The sequence below is a fragment of the Acyrthosiphon pisum genome, chromosome A2 (genome assembly GCF_005508785.2).
Source record: "Acyrthosiphon pisum isolate AL4f chromosome A2, pea_aphid_22Mar2018_4r6ur, whole genome shotgun sequence".
In the NCBI taxonomy this organism is placed as follows: Eukaryota; Metazoa; Arthropoda; class Insecta; order Hemiptera; family Aphididae; genus Acyrthosiphon; species Acyrthosiphon pisum.
Genome location: NC_042495.1, coordinates 2503440 through 2522067, shown reverse-complemented (window position 1 = coordinate 2522067; position 18628 = coordinate 2503440). Strand labels below are relative to the sequence as shown.

Genomic DNA, 18628 nt, shown 5'->3' with positions numbered 1-18628 from the left:
TAGACTTAAGAAAACAACAGAGGATATGCTGGATGGTCTGCCAGGACTACACTGAATATTACACAAACAGCGAGCACACGGTAGGGGCTCGCTCGGGCTCAAAACTGTCCACACAGCGAATTCCTTAAGACCGTGTGACTCTGTCTGTTCACACATTAATATGCTTACACACTATACTATATCATACTATTACTATATCTCATACTGCGTATAGCATACAGACAGGGGTTCACAACAATACTCATGTACATAACATAGTTGTAGTGCATTTCATTTACAATTTTGTTTTTATTGAAAATACCTAATGACAACTTGTTTAAAATCATAACATTTTAATATCCTAGGACAAAGTTACAGCATTGCTAAACAATAGTTTAGTACATACATCAGACCCACTTTTTGATGTCAATTAATCACGTCCGTGAACTTAGCGGCAATCATGTAACAGATTTCAATTAAACCTATCCAACAATTTTGTTGGACGTTTGTTGGACATTGTTGGAAAGGTTTTACAATTTGTTGGACCGTCATTAAAAAGTTATAAACATTTTTCCAAAACCGCCGCTAAGTTCACACTAACGGCCAACATTAAATCAAACACATAATAAACTATACAAAATTGTTCTCCACGGTTTGTTGGACATTGTTGGAAAGGTCCCGCCATTTGTTGGAACTCTGTTTATTTTATACGAATTTTTGAAAAAGTGCCGCTAACTTCACACCATCGGCCAACTTTTTTTAAAAGTTCCAATAGCCATCCAAAACGGTTCTATATGGTTTGTTGGACGTTGTTGGAAAGGTCCCGCCATTTGTTGGACCTCTGTTGATTTTATAAGAATTTTTGAAAACGTGACCCTCGGCCAACTTTTTTTAAAAATTCCAAAAGCCATCCAAAACGGTTTTATATGGTTTGTTGGACGTAGTTGGAAAGGTCCCGCCATTTGTTGGAACTCTGTTGATTTTATACGAATTTTTGAAAAAGTGCCATTTGGCCAACTTTTTTAAAAAGTTCCAAAAGCCATCCAATACTGTTAGCGACAGTTTGTTGGACGTTGTTTTAAAGCTTTCACAATTTGTTAGAACTCTGTTGATTTTATAAGAATTTTTGAAAAAGTGCCCCTCGGCCAACTTTTTTTAAAAGTTCCAAAAGCCATCCAAAACTGTTCTATATGGTTTGTTGGACGTTGTTGGAAAGGTCCCGCCATTTGTTGGAACTCTGTTGATTTTATACGAATTTTTTGAAAAAGTGCCCCTCGGCCCAACTTTTTTTAAAAGTTTCAAAAGCCTCCCAAAACGGTTCTATATGGTTTTTTGGACGTTGTTGGAAAGGTCCCGCCATTTGTTGGAACTCTGTTGATTTTATACGAATTTTTGAAAAAGTGCCCCTCGGCCAACTTTTTTTAAAAGTTCCAAAAGCCATCCAAAACTGTTCTATATGGTATGTTGGACGTTGTTGGAAAGGTCTCGCTATTTGTTGGAACCTCTGTTGATTTTATACGAATTTTTTGAAAAAGTGCCCCTGACTTCACAGCAACCTTCCTTTTATGTATGTCATCAGACATAAAATATTTAAATAAAGTATAGAGGTTAAAATTAATACCTGAAAGCCACAACAACAAGATAATACTATTATTCAAGAAAATCCTAAATTTTGTAAAAAATGATTTATTTTAATTCAACTTTAGTTATTATATAAAAATATTAAAAAAAAAAAAAAAAATATTAAAAGTGTAGTCAAGTGGGTACCACTCTGCTTTACAGTAGTTGCAATGTTTGTGTTATATTTGAATACAACGATAAGCCATTGTATACGAAAAATGATTCTGAGCTGTTAGCAAATTTTTGTATTTAATATTTCACTTATTATTATTACGGTTGATAAATAAGTTAATTTTTTTTTCGTTTCCATGGTAATAAGTGTTAGGAATTAATTTTTTTTAGCGATTGTTTGTAATTTTTCGTTGTTTTTTCACGTAACATTAAATAACTATAGAGAAAATTGAAAAATAAAAATCGGAGCATTTTTACCATCCAAATTGTTCCAGACAGACAGACAGAAAAAAATATACATCTTAGTAAAATCTATACATTTTTAAGCTCCCCTTAGAATCTAAAATATCATAAAAATAATACTGATAATTGGAAATAGTGTATGCTTTTCCGAATCATAGTTAAAAATTGTTTATTTTTAAAGTAGATAACATTATAGTATACTAATATATTTTTATGTAACAACATGTATATTTAATATCACATATCTATTTTTAATTTTTTTTGATAATTCTCATGTTTAAAAAATGTCAACCAAAATAAAATTTTTATATAGTTAATTATTATTCAAACAAATTAAATTATCAGTATAAAATTAAATTCATAAACGTAATAAAAAAATGATGAAAAACAATTATTTTCTTTTCTTGCATACATTTATAATGACATTCAAATTTAATATTTATAAAATATTTAAAACTTTTGAAATCGAAACAATCAAAATATAAAAAAATGTATTATATATTATACAAACAAACAAGGTATAAATTTAAAAAATTTACTTCTAACACATACTAAAAAATTATAAAAAAAAAATTGACCTATAATAGGTACCTATAATAAATTCCAAATTAATCATATCATAATATCTATTAGGTACTTATAAGTTATAACGCGTTATACATCAACAAAAAACCGTGGTAAAATCATAGATATATAATAGTATACTTTAGAAGTTTCAAGTACCCACGAATAATATTATACAATCACAACAAAATAACTAAAATAGTTATCCTAGGTTTTTAATATGTAATTTCGTCTTTAAAACAACGTCCAACAAACTGTCGCTAACAGTATTGGATGGCTTTTGGAACTTTTTAAAAAAGTTGGCCAATAGCCATTTTTTCAAAAATTCGTATAAAATCAACAGAGTTCCAACAAATGGCGGGACCTTTCCAACAACGTCCAACAAACCATATAGAACCGTTTTGGATGGCTTTTGGAATTTTTAAAAAAAGTTGGCCGAGGGGCACTTTTTAAAAAATTCGTATAAAATCAACAGAGTTCCAACAAATGGCGGGACCTTTCCAACAACGTCCAACAAACCATATAGAACCGTTTTGGATGGCTTTTGGAACTTTTAAAAAAAGTTGGCCGATGGTGTGAAGTTAGCGGCACTTTTTCAAAAATTCTTATAAAATCAACAGTTCCAACAAATGGTGGAACCTTCCCAACAACGTCCAAAAAACGGTTTACAACCGTTTTGGATGGCTTTTGAAACTTTTTAATAAAGTTGGCCAATGGCATTTTTTCAAAAATTCGTATAAAATAAACAGAGTTCCAACAAATTGTGGGACCTTTCCAACAACGTCCAACAAACCATATAGAACCGTTTTGGATGGCTTTTGGAACTTTTAAAAAAGTTGGCCGAGGGGCATTTTTTCAAAAATTCGTATAAAATCAACAGAGTTCCAACAAATGGCGAGAGCTTTAAAACAACGTCCAACAAACTGTCGCTAACAGTATTGGATGGCTTTTGGAACTTTTTATAAAAGTTGGCCAATAGGCATTTTTTCAAAAATTCGTATAAAATCAACAGAGTTCCAACAAATGGCGGGACCTTTCCAACAACGTCCAACAAACCATATAGAACCGTTTTGGATGGCTTTTGGAATTTTTAAAAAAAGTTGGCCGAGGGTCACTTTTTCAAAAATTCTTATAAAATCAACAGAGTTCCAACAAATGGCGGGACCTTTCCAACAACGTCCAACAAACCATATAGAACCGTTTTGGATGGCTTTTGGAACTTTTAAAAAAAGTTGGCCGATGGTGTGAAGTTAGCGGCACTTTTTCAAAAATTCGTATAAAATAAACAGAGTTCCAACAAATGGCGGGACCTTTCCAACAATGTCCAACAAACCGTGGAGAACAATTTTGTATAGTTTATTATGTGTTTGATTTAATGTTGGCCGTTAGTGTGAACTTAGCGGCGGTTTTGGAAAAATGTTTATAACTTTTTAATGACGGTCCAACAAATTGTAAAACCTTTCCAACAATGTCCAACAAACGTCCAACAAAATTGTTGGATAGGTTTAATTGAAATCTGTTACATGATTGCCGCTAAGTTCACGGACGTGTTCGACTCATTACAATATTTCGTATACAAAAAGTCGTTGTAGGTCGTGTATATGTATAAATCGTAATTTATAACTTTTTATTTTTAATGACTACATTCATATTCTTTTCTCCAATTTCTGTTTTTGATATCCCGCAGTGATCCAAGTGATATAACTATTGTTGTGTGCTTAAGGGCACTTTTTTTAAGTTGTGATTTTTTTTCTTGTTCACTTACGTAATACTCCGTGGTATTGTGTGATTTGGAATTTGCATTAAAACTTTAATAACAAATAAATGGTCTTACAAATAAAATGCTGTACAAAGTCATCACCAAAGTTTACTATTGTTCATTTTATTTCCACTGGTATTGTGTTTTTTCGTACGAATACTATATAGAAATAAAGAACGTAAAAAAATCGAAAAACCAATTTTCTCGCTTTGGATTAAAAATGAGTACCTATAAGAACAATATTTTAATAATTTATTTCAGTTTATTCTTGTATTTTAACTAGGATTTAGGGAGTTCATAAATAACCATGGCTCGATATTTGTTAGCTGTTACACTTTAATGGAATAAGAATATTAAAAAAAAAAAATTGATTAAAAATTGCCTGTTAATGTCATGTCTATAATAATTAAATTCAAAGATTATTTCCTTTCTTAGAAGTATAATAAATTAATATAATTTAATATTGAAGTATTTTTTTTTTAAAACGATGGTTTGTTAATTGTGTTAATTTTTTTTTTTGTTATTGTGGGTGTAAAGGTTTCAACAGCTAGGTCATTAGCCTACAATTATATTTACATTTAGATTAATTAATATGGCTAATAGCCAAAATAATAATAACAATAATAATAGCTAAATTACAGTGTTTAATTTTTTTTTACATTTTATTTCGGTGTTTACATAGTTATCTTAACTATGTGTTCATTTTTATTTAATATACCTTATAGCGTTTTTGTCAGTGGTTTTCTTTTGAAAATTATTTATTAAAATGTACTGTGGTTTGTGTTATTCTTTTACTCTATATTAATTCTATTCAGTATTTTTTTTAAATCTTTCAGATTTATTTCTAGTATTTCCAAAAGTAGATACTTTAATTTATTTAACGTAAATTGAAACTGTTATAACATTATAAATTATACATTTTAAGCAAAAAATAATAATTGTTATATTTCTATTCTTATCGTTATTGAATGTATTATTTGCCGTTTCGAACCACTGCAGTTATATTATATTATAGATGCAAAATATTATTTTGCATTATGTAATGACATGCGAATAATTTCTTATTTAAATATTTTCGTTTCATAAGTCCTTTATATTATGATTATAGTATAATAATATTATGATATAGTATTTTTAATTTAAACGATTCTTAAAACAAAATCGTAATGATACTTTAATATAAATTAAAAATTACAAAATAATAAGACAAATTATAAAAAAGAGAATATACATAATTAAATAAACAATTTATACATACCTATATAAGGTTTGGTGCCGGACAGCGATGACGCTAATTTTTTTCCATGTAGTGTAGCTGCTATATTGAAGTCGGTAATATGCGCGTGACCTATAAAATAAAATACTAAGATATAAAATGGTTGTTTTTATGGATACACAACGTTGTTCATCTTTTTGTTGTATGATTAAAACCGTGTATAGTATTCCTAAAATTGTATCATATAATTATCTTACACTAATAATATTTGAAAAAGTTTATTTTTAAATTATTTTTTTAAATATCATTGAATTAACCCATATCTTAATAGAGTATAGTTATTTTAAATATAGATATAATTAATACCTATAGGTATATTGTATGAACCTAAGACAAGTGCGTTGTCGTTATATTATATGTATTACATTTAATATACATTTTTATATTTTAGATTAATTATATTTAAAGTCAGAGAGTTATTTTATAATTTTATTTTAATAATGAATTTTCCTTTTTTTTAACTCTTTTTGGAGTGACTCTAAAGCTCTGAACTCATAATATTCTAAATTAAAAAAAAAATTTTGATTTTGAGTTTTTTTGTAGTTTCTCTAGTAAATTTCAGAAACTAAACAACATTAAAATATGGTAAAGGGACATGGAAAATCGAAAGTATTAAATGTTTCCATATTAAAATTTAAAAATAATATTGCATTTTAGGCAGGTAATATTTTTAAATGTACTTATGCAATTTAATGAACTTTGATTATTTTGTAGATTACATTGATGATTAACATTAATTTAAACAAGACACAATTTTATGCAGGTTATAAACCATTTCATTGAATAACGAACAAAAAAATATATCAGCAATGTAGAATATCTCGAGTGTTGGATGTTAATGTCTTTAAATTCATAATCAAGTCTTAGTGTTTAAATTTAAACACTAATTGGTTATTATATTAATTAATGTGTATAAAAATCGTCCTTATACAAGTAAAATCAAAATCTCAACACTCAGGATAATAACCACGTTCCTTAAAAATGGCAATTAATTTAATTTAATCTTATTTGAGAAATAAGAGATCGTTAGTTTTAATAGATATAATAAATTTATCCGAAATATCTGATGCCATTTAGTTTGAGTAAAGCTCTTAACTAAGTGATTTTAAAATGTGCGGTGATCTTTAACCCCAGATATTGATGGACTTGATGGCGCAACAGCGGCTGAAGAATAATGTTTCACATTAATTGGAAATGTAATTTCCTGCCGATGGCACTGGGTCAGCGCATTTAATGAACAAAAATTTGACTTCCTAGTACCTAATAATATAATAGATAGTACCTAATATCATTTGAAGGGGATTTTAAATCACGCACAATTTATTTCATCCACGATCTGCATCCTTTAAATTTCATAACGTAATACATTAAAACAATAAATATGTCTATCCTTACCTTCTTCGTCTAGCAGAATATTCTCCGGCTTTATGTCCCTGCAGAGAGAGCGTGTAAAAATGCATGGTCATAAGTCGTAATCAGTCAAATCGTATATTAAACATATTATTTTAATACTTTGTATATTTTCAACCGAATTTCAAAATTAAAAAACGAATAGACTTTTAAATAACATTTTTACATTATCGATCAATCTCCGTCGCGATCAATAATTGACCGCGATAAGGATGTAATAAAGCTGGTACCTAGGTGTATGTTTACAGCAGGCTCAACGCGAAAGAGCATTAGTCGATGGAAAACGTGGGTGGTTATACTACTACTCTCGTGCAAAATGATGATACGTTTTTGTTGTTGTCGTCGTCGCTGAGATCACTTGACGGTAGAGACGAGGCTCAATCAATCACCTGCGGCGACCCATTCACACGTCTTGCCCACCCACACCCAACCGCGCAGACCCACATGGACACGCACGTGAGCGTCCTCACCGGGTCGAGAGCTGCAGAAATCACTCAGCCATAGCCATCCGAAATAATGTGTGCAAGTATTGTGTATTCACACAACAATCACGAGAATCTATTAGTCGTCGATTTAAAAACAACATAATATATAATTATTTATAAACAGCGACGGTTCTTTCGTCAGTAAAATGGTCTCGTTTTCTCGGTAGATTGGTGTTTTTGAAAATGTATTTTTCATACACAAATACACAATTCTTCGTAGTCGTTACATCGAACCACGGTAAAACCTTACTTTGAATAATATATAATATATACCTACATATATATATATTTGTTTTCTCGAAAATTTCGTGTCACGTAAAATTATTTATCTTTTTGAAAACGTTTCGATTTACCGTGAAAACGACCTAACCGTATATGACAGAACCATCGCTGTTTAGAAATAATGTCCAGTGATTGTAAAGCAAAAAAAATATTGAACTCAACTCAGCTGCAGTGGTTACTGGTGTTAAGTGTTAACGAACAGATCCCCCCCCCCTCCGATCTAAGAAGAAAAGAGAAACTTATTAAAACAATTAGAAAAACAGAGGATAGGAAGAGTGCGTTACTAGCCGAAATATTGGAAAATACAACAACATTGAGACTAAAACCAAGAAAGCCATCTTGGAAGATGGCCAAAGACCTAATAAAATCCGGGTTCGAAGTGGGAAAGTGTTGGCGTGATCAATGTACATGCACAATCTAATATACCAAACAATGACTTGGTATCCGACCCCCAATCAAGAAGTTGTGGGAATGGAATTGCCTAGAAAGGAATGGTCTGTATTAAATCGCATTCGTACTGGCCATGGCTGCGTTGTGCTGATATGATGCACAAATGGTGACTCCGAGAGAGCCCAACATTTGACTGTGGTAATTACAAACAAATGGTAAAACAAATCATAGCGGAATGTCGATTGAGAACATTTAACCAGGTCGTTGAGGGAATCCATGCCATTACACCGGAGGCAATAAAATGGATAAGGGAATGCATGTGTGATTAACCACTCTACACCGAGGTGAATGTGGTGCAATAATTAATTAATTACTAGTAATTTTAGTTAGTACTATATATACATCTCACGCGATATTGTTTTTGTTTTTTATCATATTATCATAATTATTATTTTTAAATCTATTCGTGTTATTCTATTATATAGCTTCATAATAATTTGCTGCAATGTCGATATGTTGTCGAGCCATATACGTATAAACAAATAAGCGAAACGTACGTGGTACGTGTAAAACAATACTCACATACCTATTTGATCAATTCGTATATTATTAATAATAATAATAATGTGTCAAGGGGTGAAAACGGGCGAAGTTCATTCGATATAGAATCAGGTAATAGCTGGTATTATACTGAAACATACCACTACGACTCAACGCGAAAGCACCACGTTTCGAGTTTCCTTTAGTAAGCGTAGTCTATCTCGTATAATATTATAATATATTGTCGTTGGTACATACCTTATGGTATATTGCTATTTGTAACCGCGCGCGCGTCGTACAATATAGAGGCGCACGTCGTGTACACTCTGCCTGCTACTTTTTATACGTATCCGGTATCCGGTAACGTGTAGGTAAGCGGGTATAATAATAGTACGACGGCTATAATAATACGCGAATGTCGTAAATCCGCACACCTACGTATGACATAATAACACGTCATAATACCTACACAGTATAATATCGCACGCTCGTGTCGCAGACGTATTTACTCATATACGGTGTTAGAAGTGAAGTTAATGGCCGAGAAACTATCTGTAACAACATAATCGGTGCGCTTAGAGCGGATACGGCGAACGTTCTAGGAAATATATACGCGAGGGAGACGATAAAGAGTGGGTGTGTGGGTGTAGTCGTGGATGAAACGAAAAAAAAGAGAAAAACCCTCCGCGAAAACCACATTTGGAGCATTTGGCGTAAACCACGAACGATATTATACCAGTCATGATTGGTGAATCATTTTAAACACAAAAATAATATACTCACTCTTTGGTCTTTTTGTGGTTTTTTTTTTTTATTATTATTAAAATGTTTTTAAAACGCAGTTTAACGTTATAATAAAAAATATATTTGTTGTTTTTCCAATAACGACTTTTGTTGACTTTATATTAATTTAAAATAGAATATTGTCATGCGTAAATAAATAACAATCGATATTGAATTAGTGGATTTTTATATTTTGTAATCGTTGAACGTTTTGACAGCTGCGCCAAAGTTAAAGTGCACTTCGATTTTCCTTGAAATCTTTACAGCTTTGCACCTCTTAACTAAACTCGAAATTATATACCTAATATTATTTTCGATAAATATTCGTGGAAATGATCAAACAAATATTCTGATGATTTTGATGTAATGAAAATTAAAAAATATATATATACTAATAATATAAAAAAAAATATATTATGTTACTATAAAACATATAGGTAGGTAGTAAATAATTAGAATTTTAATGGATTATATTAAAATACCTAATAGTTTGAGTAGGTACTTAAAATATTATTATTTTCAAAAACACAATAATGAATCATTAGGCATTTGAGTATTTCGATGAGTGGTCTACGTCAACAGAATTATTATTATTTGTCTACAAACAACGCAAATACGATTATAATAATATTACAACAGTAGTTTGGATATTAATTACGATGTTTTGTTCTATTCGCTCTAATATTCGTGCTGAATTAATTTGTAATAAAAAAAGGTTTCACAATATTATTAAAAGCTGATGTTACAAATCATTATCATGGATAATAAATTGACTATAGACCTATAATTATCAACGGCCCGAAAGACAGACCCTCCCAAAACGACTACAGTCCAATTATATCGTTTTGTGGTTCTCGCCGTAAACGTCATTTATTTCCTGATCGAAGTATAAGACCGATGTTTCCGGTGAGTAGGTTTATCGATACTAATGACAATATTCTTCAAACCTAAATTTATGTATATTATTGTGTTTTTTTTAATCCTACCCATCGACGGGTTTCCGATACGTCCGGAACTCGTTCAAGCCGAAAACGTCTTAAATATATCCAAAACAACCTACCAGTAATTTATTTACCAGATTATAAATTAAACTAATCAACACACGTGATTCAAACAAACAATCATAATATTAATACAAAACATGTGGTTCGTACTTTATTTTATATACGCCAGTGTGATGCTTTCGCTCTCAAAACACTAAATTATTTTTGCGGTGTGTACCAACTCACCTGTGAACTATATGCTCGCTTTGCAAATATTCCAGCGCAGAGCCAATTTCGCACGCAAACAGTTTGATTGAATTTTCGCCGAACTTGACGTCTTGACCCAAGTGGTACCTCAGGTCACCGCCCAATAGCAAGTCTGAAACCATGAATAGGTCTTCCTCGTCTGAAACACAGTGTAGGTACCCACCGGCTAGTTATTGATATTCGACACGGTTTTTGATTTGTCGTCGTCGCTCGACGTTTCGCCGGCACATAATAATATTATTCCTCTCGATAACTTATGCGATGAAATATTCATGTCATATATAATAATGACGCGCAAAAATCCTAAAGTATACCACCTAATAATCGAATATCGCGGCTTAACCGATAAAGTATTTTTAACGAACTATAATAATAATACGTACCTATTTAGTATATATATTCCGTTTTACCCACTAAAGTTAGTACAATTTTTTACTGCTGCTGGGTCAACTCTCAAACATTAAATTACCTAACTATGCGCGTTGTGATTAAAACAAACCCGTTCGTTAAAAATGTGTCTAAAAATCATATTATTATAATAGCCCATCATCAATTGTACAACAGTCGATCGATCGATACAGAAAGACGTCTAGTTTGTTTTAAATTCAGTAAATTGAATAAATAAATTTCAGGCGTAACATGTTTCGTGTGTCTTGCGCCCTCTTCCACCTAATGAGATATTATATTGACAGATTTCGCGTTTTCGACAAAACTACTTTTGTGCACTATTAAAATATTCCATTAGCATTACTTAAATTACTATAAAATATTGAAAAACATTATAATATTATAAATTGTATTATTGGAAGAATAATAAAGCGATTCCAAGACATCTGTTTTACCGTTATAGTTGGGACTGAAGTCGATAGTGAGTTGGTATAATAGTGTATTATAGTACTTCATAATTAATATAGACTGTAAACACTTAAAAAAGGGTAATTTTTTTTTATACTCTAACATAATGAAAAACTGTGTATTTTACATATTTCATATTCACCAATGCATCTAACCTACCCACTTGCACTAAACCAATTAAAACTGTTTTTAAATTAGTAATTAAATTGAAAGAATAATAAAACATCGCTCCGCTCAGAATCTAAAATAGATAGGCAGGTGAAATATTTTTTTTATAAGTTTTTCTTTTTTACAACAAATTCCACTCGAAACGGCCTCTTAATTATATGGATAATATTATTTAACTTAACGCAATTAACCTGTCAACTATTCTGTGTCTGCAATCGGTTTTATAACTTATAACTAAATCATTTTTCTTTTTGCGGTTTGATATGTTTCACAATTGTTTTGTATTTGCGTTTATATTGCTTAAAGCCAATATTTATTGGATTTTCTAGTAGTACTTTTTGACGACCAGCATCATAAATAATTTTTCCGCGTCGTTTTACGACATCATTCATGATATTCAGATATACCTCTTGTATTTGAGATACTTCTTCTTGAATTATTATTATTTTTTTTTTTATTTAGAACACGGATCGTCGAATGCTTTGCTCTTAAAATTTGAGTTTATAATTTATTTGTTTTTTCGATGGTAGTTGTCAAATATAATATATGGTTCGAGCTTGTGTAAGATCAATTTGTTGGAAAATACTTATTATTTATTTTTAGTGTACCTATATATAGCAGGTACACTTATTACAAAAAACTTTTTTAAATTTATCGCCAACCAATATTTTCATTTATAATGTATTAATATTAACTGGTCCAATACAAAAATACTGTGTAACAGCTTTTAACTATAGTACCTAGTACCTAGGTATAGAGATGTTTTCTCTGGAAACGTCGAATCGATCAATATCTCATTTGGCGGAGTCGGGTCCTGCCCAAATATTAGTCAGATAACGTTAATATTATTGTGTTATTTTATTTAAAACATAAATACATACAATATACTAGGTATACAAAATAAGTGTTAAACAATGATTAATAACGGTTCTAATAAACCCGGTAATAAAAATATCTCATACTAAATTTAGTAATCTTAACAACATTTCGATTTTAACCCATTTTATTACTCGAGGAACTCAAACAAGACGTTCATTATTACCACGAAATAATGTTTATAACATTATTATAATAACATAGCGATTATACTGAGCTGCTATTATGAGATAATATTGGAATCTTAGAAATTTTTGTTTCTTTAGTTGTAACAGTAAGGACTGAATGTGATACAGAGATTACACAATTCTGTTGAACAGATTTATAATTTGTTCCTCAGACGAGTAAGATAAAATAATATTTGAATTTTTCATTCATATCTTCACACAGTTAAGCATATCTATCTGAGAACAATTTGTGTCGCGCAATAATTTATTTTAAACAAAATAACTACAACTGAAGTACCTACGTACAGCGTAATACCTACGTAGGTATTTTGCAAAAAAATTTCAGCCGATTTAAAAGTATAATGTCATAAAAAGCGTACAGTCTCAATTATTAATATTATGTATTATTGACATAGTACTAAATATTTTTTAATGATGCATACCTTGAAAAGAGAACCATAGATTTACCAGGAACGGATGTTCGAGTCTGGTTAATATTTCCATTTCTCGTAGCACATTTTTTAAGGCGTCCCTTTCAACGCAACGACTCTTCTGCATGTACTTCATTGCGTACATTTGACGAGAATTTTTTTTCTCCACTATACACACCTATAATATAGACAAAAATCATACACGACTTGTATAGAATTATTAACTATTATCATTACAATTATAAAACATTTAATAGAATAATATATTATTTCATATTATATATTATAATTCTCGTCGAGTGTTACTGCTGGGTAGCTACTCCCCTCACGCTGTCAAAGCCAATTGTCTTCTATCCCATGTGCTTATTGTAAATATTATTACAGATCGTATATATTCAAATAAATGTTTAAAAAAATATATATATTATAATATAATATTCTGGTCTACAAAATCACACCACATTAATCAATTATATACTTCTACCATAATACAATGTACGAATTTTGGATATGTTTATGATACAAAGCTATTAAAATTAAATGCTAACACTATGTTGACAATATATTATATTGACTACCCTGCAGAATTTCAACAAAAAATGGTTTTAGAAGATAACCCATCCTGCATCTTTCAAGTCCAGACGAAATCGTATATTTACTAAATGACCCGTTGTAAACGATAATTCTCTCAGTATAAATTATAATGGTTTGACATCTACCTTTATGTGTAACAGTGCAATTAATTATTGTTATTTTTTTTGGTGACACAAATATTGTTCTTACTCCCAACGGCCAACATACTGGTGAATCATAATGCAATTATTCAACTCAAACAATGCGGTAGCTGGTAGGTATATTAAAAATGAAGTATTGTAATTTAATATTTATGCATTATATAACTAGTTTTTTTTTTATCTTTTATCATCATCAGTAGTCATCGGTGGGGATAAGGGGGTAATGTAGGTAATAATAATTTCCATAGTTGTTAAATTTAAAATTTAACTTTCTGTACCAATTTGTTTTCGATTAAATAGAGTATATGTCCAAATAAAAATAATAAATGTTTGGAAGAAAAATGCGTAGTACAATATTAAAATATAAGTTTAGTTTTGAACGGTGTACCTACCTAACTTACATGCACATAATATTATATCTAATGTCCGTATGCATAGTCAATGTATGTGTCATAAATTGACTATATTATGCATACGGACATATTAGTGTGTTGTTTATGATAGTATGTCACACATGTAAATGTTACCTTCAATTGAATGCCTAACAATTATTTAGATTTAATCAGTCCAATATAATGTCTTGTCGGGTACTATAATAATATTATATTATAAGTTCAATCCATCCTCTCTGCTATGTTTATTCATGAATAAAAGTGGATCGTATAAAAAGCTGCTGATAACTGTAATATTATTGCTATACTTTATGAAATTCATTGAAAGATATTATAACGTTATAAGGTCCAGTAAGCTATCATAAAATCGACAAGGAATATTGTAATGATAAAAAATAAACCAATGAGAGCGTACAATCCATAAATATAAGCAAGAAAAAATATAATAATAGATGTTAAAAAAACAACCATTCTTGAAACTGTAATAACGTTTTGATTATCTTTAAAACATTTATTTTCTAATGTATAGACGTATAGTTAAAATAAGGCACTGGAATCGAACCTGAATTTTCAAACTGAATAGGTTCTTTTAAGTTTAAAACTAAAATAATTGTATTTATCATATTTTATTAGTATTTCTATTGTGTTTATCTTCTATAGTATACTAATATCTAAAATCGAATGTACATCTGTTTGTACTTTATGCATTCCTGCAATAATATAATAATTCCTAGCTATGGAACTATGGTAAGTTGTGGCGAGTATACACTCTTGCAAAGGTTTCTGGCCTTTCACATCCTATCCTACGTAAACATACGCTAATATATTTGTAAAAATCGTTTTTCATTAAATAACAAATTTATTATGAAAACATCACATCACCGGGTTTTTAAATATAATAATTCAACAGCGTGGCTATCGAGAGTATCGAAATGATACAATGGTATAGAGATCCAGCAGTAGAAGTGCTCAAACGACTTTGACAAAATGAAATTGACCTTCAAGTTAATAACACGGCCATCGGTTAATAATTGCAGTGTATGATCTGCGTCGTATATTTCTTGTTTTGTTGTTTTTTTTGTATTTTGTATTATTTTAATTATCTTATAAAATGTAATTAAGACGTTCCAAATTGTTATATTTATTTATTAAACACATATAGTGTAATATTATTGTAGCAATGTGTAAACCCAAATTAATCGATGCTGACAAACTATAATAACGTTGTTACTTCGTGTACAAACACTGAATTTAACAATGAAAATTGACGTGTCATGACAGACCTTTGCAGTGCTACGAGAATTTCTATGAACAATGTCATTGAAGCTAAAATTTTGAATCGGGAATTCAGGGGAAATATGTAGGTTATGTTGCCACGTATAGGTTAGTATTCCAATAATCCCAACAGATATGCCATTCGAATGCAAACGTTTCCGGTGCGACTAGCTTTTGAAATGACCATCGATAAAGCACAAGGACAATCGCTGCAGGTGTGTGGATGTGGAGAATCCACGGTGCTTCTCGCACGGGCAACTGTTGTATGTTGCCAGCCCACACGTCGGAAAACCTTTTGATTTATTCGTGTACGCAACCAGAAAGAAAAACAGCAAATATCGTATACATTCCTGTCCACGAGCACTCAATTAAATTAAATAAAATAAATTTGTTTTCATTTTTAAGAAAATTTGCAACAAAAATCGGCAATGTGTATTGAACTTTAGATTTTCATCGAATTTCCTTCCTTCTGGGATCGCGGCAACGCGCTGACCTAAGTTATAAAATATTCGATAATAATTTCTCATAAACGACCTAAACGCTGCCTTCGCAAGGGTTTCTCTTTTTAAACTTTAAACATCTCCGCGCGGCGATTCATTGATAAAATTGAATTCAAGTGAGTTGGAAAAATCAAATCCTGATTTAGGTACAAAATGTGTATAATAGCGATATTGTAGAAGAGATATACATGCATATTTTATACATGCAGAATTATGAAAATTGCCAAGTATTGAATAAACTTCGTTTTTGGATTTGGTGCAAAATATGTTTCATCATTATAAACTTCAAGAATCTTATCCTTTATTGAAATTACTATTAAGATTTTTCTCTCAAAGACAATAATTATTACAAGAGAGTCACGAGTGAAAGAATAGTTTCAGAAAACTTTAATTAATCAAAACTTAACTACTAAGGTTCACAATGAGCCAAGAGATATTATCTAGCACGAGTATAAACAATTGAAACGGAAAAAGTGACTAAATTTAATTATGATGATGATATTATTGACAACTTCGTTAACACGAAAGCTCATCAATTTGTAAATTTAATTTAAAATTATGTATTATAGTTTTAGAATAATTATTTGGACAGTAAAAATAACAATTTCACTATAGCATAACTACAGTAAAATAGAATCAAAAGGTCAAAAAAAAATTTATTTTTTATTTATTTAATGTTTATAAGTTTACAAGAATTATACATATAATATATAATATTATTACTACATTAAATACATTTGATGTGCTCAATAAAATGTTAAAAGTTATTTTGGATGTTAATTATAGATAAAACTATAACTTATATTATTTTTGGACAAAAGTTCAATTGGGTAGCAATATGTTGCACGGAACCGCCTTTTGGAAAAAAGAAATATACACACAATACACATTTATATTTATTAAGCTTCAACCTTTTCATCGATTCGTGTAATTTAATTTAATGGTAACTTTGTTAACGAATCGTGTGATTAAGAAAATTGAAAATGCGTTTCTATTCCATGCATAATAGAATTCAATTGCTATTTAGGGTATTGTGTATGTATAATTATTTGAACCGAGCGGCGACACAGTGAGTATTAATATTAAAGCATTTTATGCGTTTTATAATACGTTGCTTAAATTGCCTAGAAATTTAATTTTAATACAAAATTGTCTAATTAGTAGAAATTCTATCAGCAGGTAAACATGAACGTTTTTATTCTTAAGATTTATTAACTCATGATGGTCAGTATTCAGAGATAGAAAAACCACTAATTGTAAACATTTTATGGGTCCTACGTGAAGCTATAAAAAATTGTCGAAACGACAGTGTACTAATTGAGACACACTTGTGTAATTATAGTTAATAATTTCAATTGATCAACTCGTAAACGATCCGTCTTGTACGAAATGTACATTTATGTTTTTTTTATACTTTTATCAATTTACATTTTGTTAGTTATATTATGTGATGTGTTTTCATATATCATAATAATATTAAAAATTACACTAACGCTGATTGCTGGTGTACAAATAATTTATATTTTTTCTATAAAATCGAATATGACATTGTCGATTTTGTACGGTTTAACGAGGGTTATTTAATTTTCAACAAATGATTAATTAAACAATAATAATTCACCAATTATTGTATTTGGACGCTTGCCCCGCCCTTGGTTTATTACAACACGAATAATCCTTCATCGCTAATTCAAATTCGTTAAATTTTAAATCAAAAACATAATGCCAAGTTTTTATAATATACGGGATTTAAAATGGTATACCTCAATTTATAGTCACGATGACTGGATATTAAATTATTTTCTATGTGACTGAAAAGAGCAAATATTACGTATAAAAAAAGAAAAGAAAACAATTACTAATTGAACTTAAAATAAATATTTATTATGCACTCAACAATAAATATTTTAGTGCGTTTATCATGATTTGTATTATTTTATTTGACGTTGACAATACATTTTATATTTTCATCTTGAACACAGTTCATTTAAACTAAAATGATTGTATTATTTTTATATTCCAAGTACAACAAATAACATTTTTTGGGATAATGAAAAAGCCTCATTTATTATAAATTAAAAGAATTATTCTTGCAGAATACAATATACGAAAGCAAAATTGAACCTTTTGAGATTAGAAATTTATAAATTGAACAAGCAAGCACTCGTTTTCAAAAATAACTGAACTTTTATTTCGTTTAAGCACGGTTTTGCCTATTAATAATGCTGATAATTAATTCACGCAGTTCATTCCAATGTAGCTTTGATCATTTAATACCAATTTGAAAATGATTAATTAATGAAATGTGTAATGATATTGTAATGATATGCTCACAGATCATTGTACAAAAAATGCTTTCAAATAATAAATAATGGCCAGACTGGTCGCACGTAGAAATCGGTCACATGTCATAAAACATAAATTATCAATAACAAAAAGAGACGAGTACGGTTTAGCAAGCGTAGCACATTTATAATG

The 18628-nt window shown here is 29.9% G+C and overlaps 1 protein-coding gene across 1 annotated transcript in view; it reads right to left on the bottom strand.

Moving 5' to 3' along the window:
- Positions 1–18628, bottom strand: part of LOC100164275 (serine/threonine-protein kinase 32A) — a 153514-nt gene that overhangs the window by 51685 nt on the left and 83201 nt on the right. Inside the window, exons 4-7 of the mRNA XM_029490520.1 lie at positions 13262–13427; positions 10732–10891; positions 7008–7045; positions 5595–5684 (exon numbers count right to left, since the gene is read on the bottom strand). Coding sequence (XP_029346380.1) covers positions 5595–5684; positions 7008–7045; positions 10732–10891; positions 13262–13427 — 454 coding nt within the window. The remainder of the gene's footprint in view (positions 1–5594; positions 5685–7007; positions 7046–10731; positions 10892–13261; positions 13428–18628) is intronic.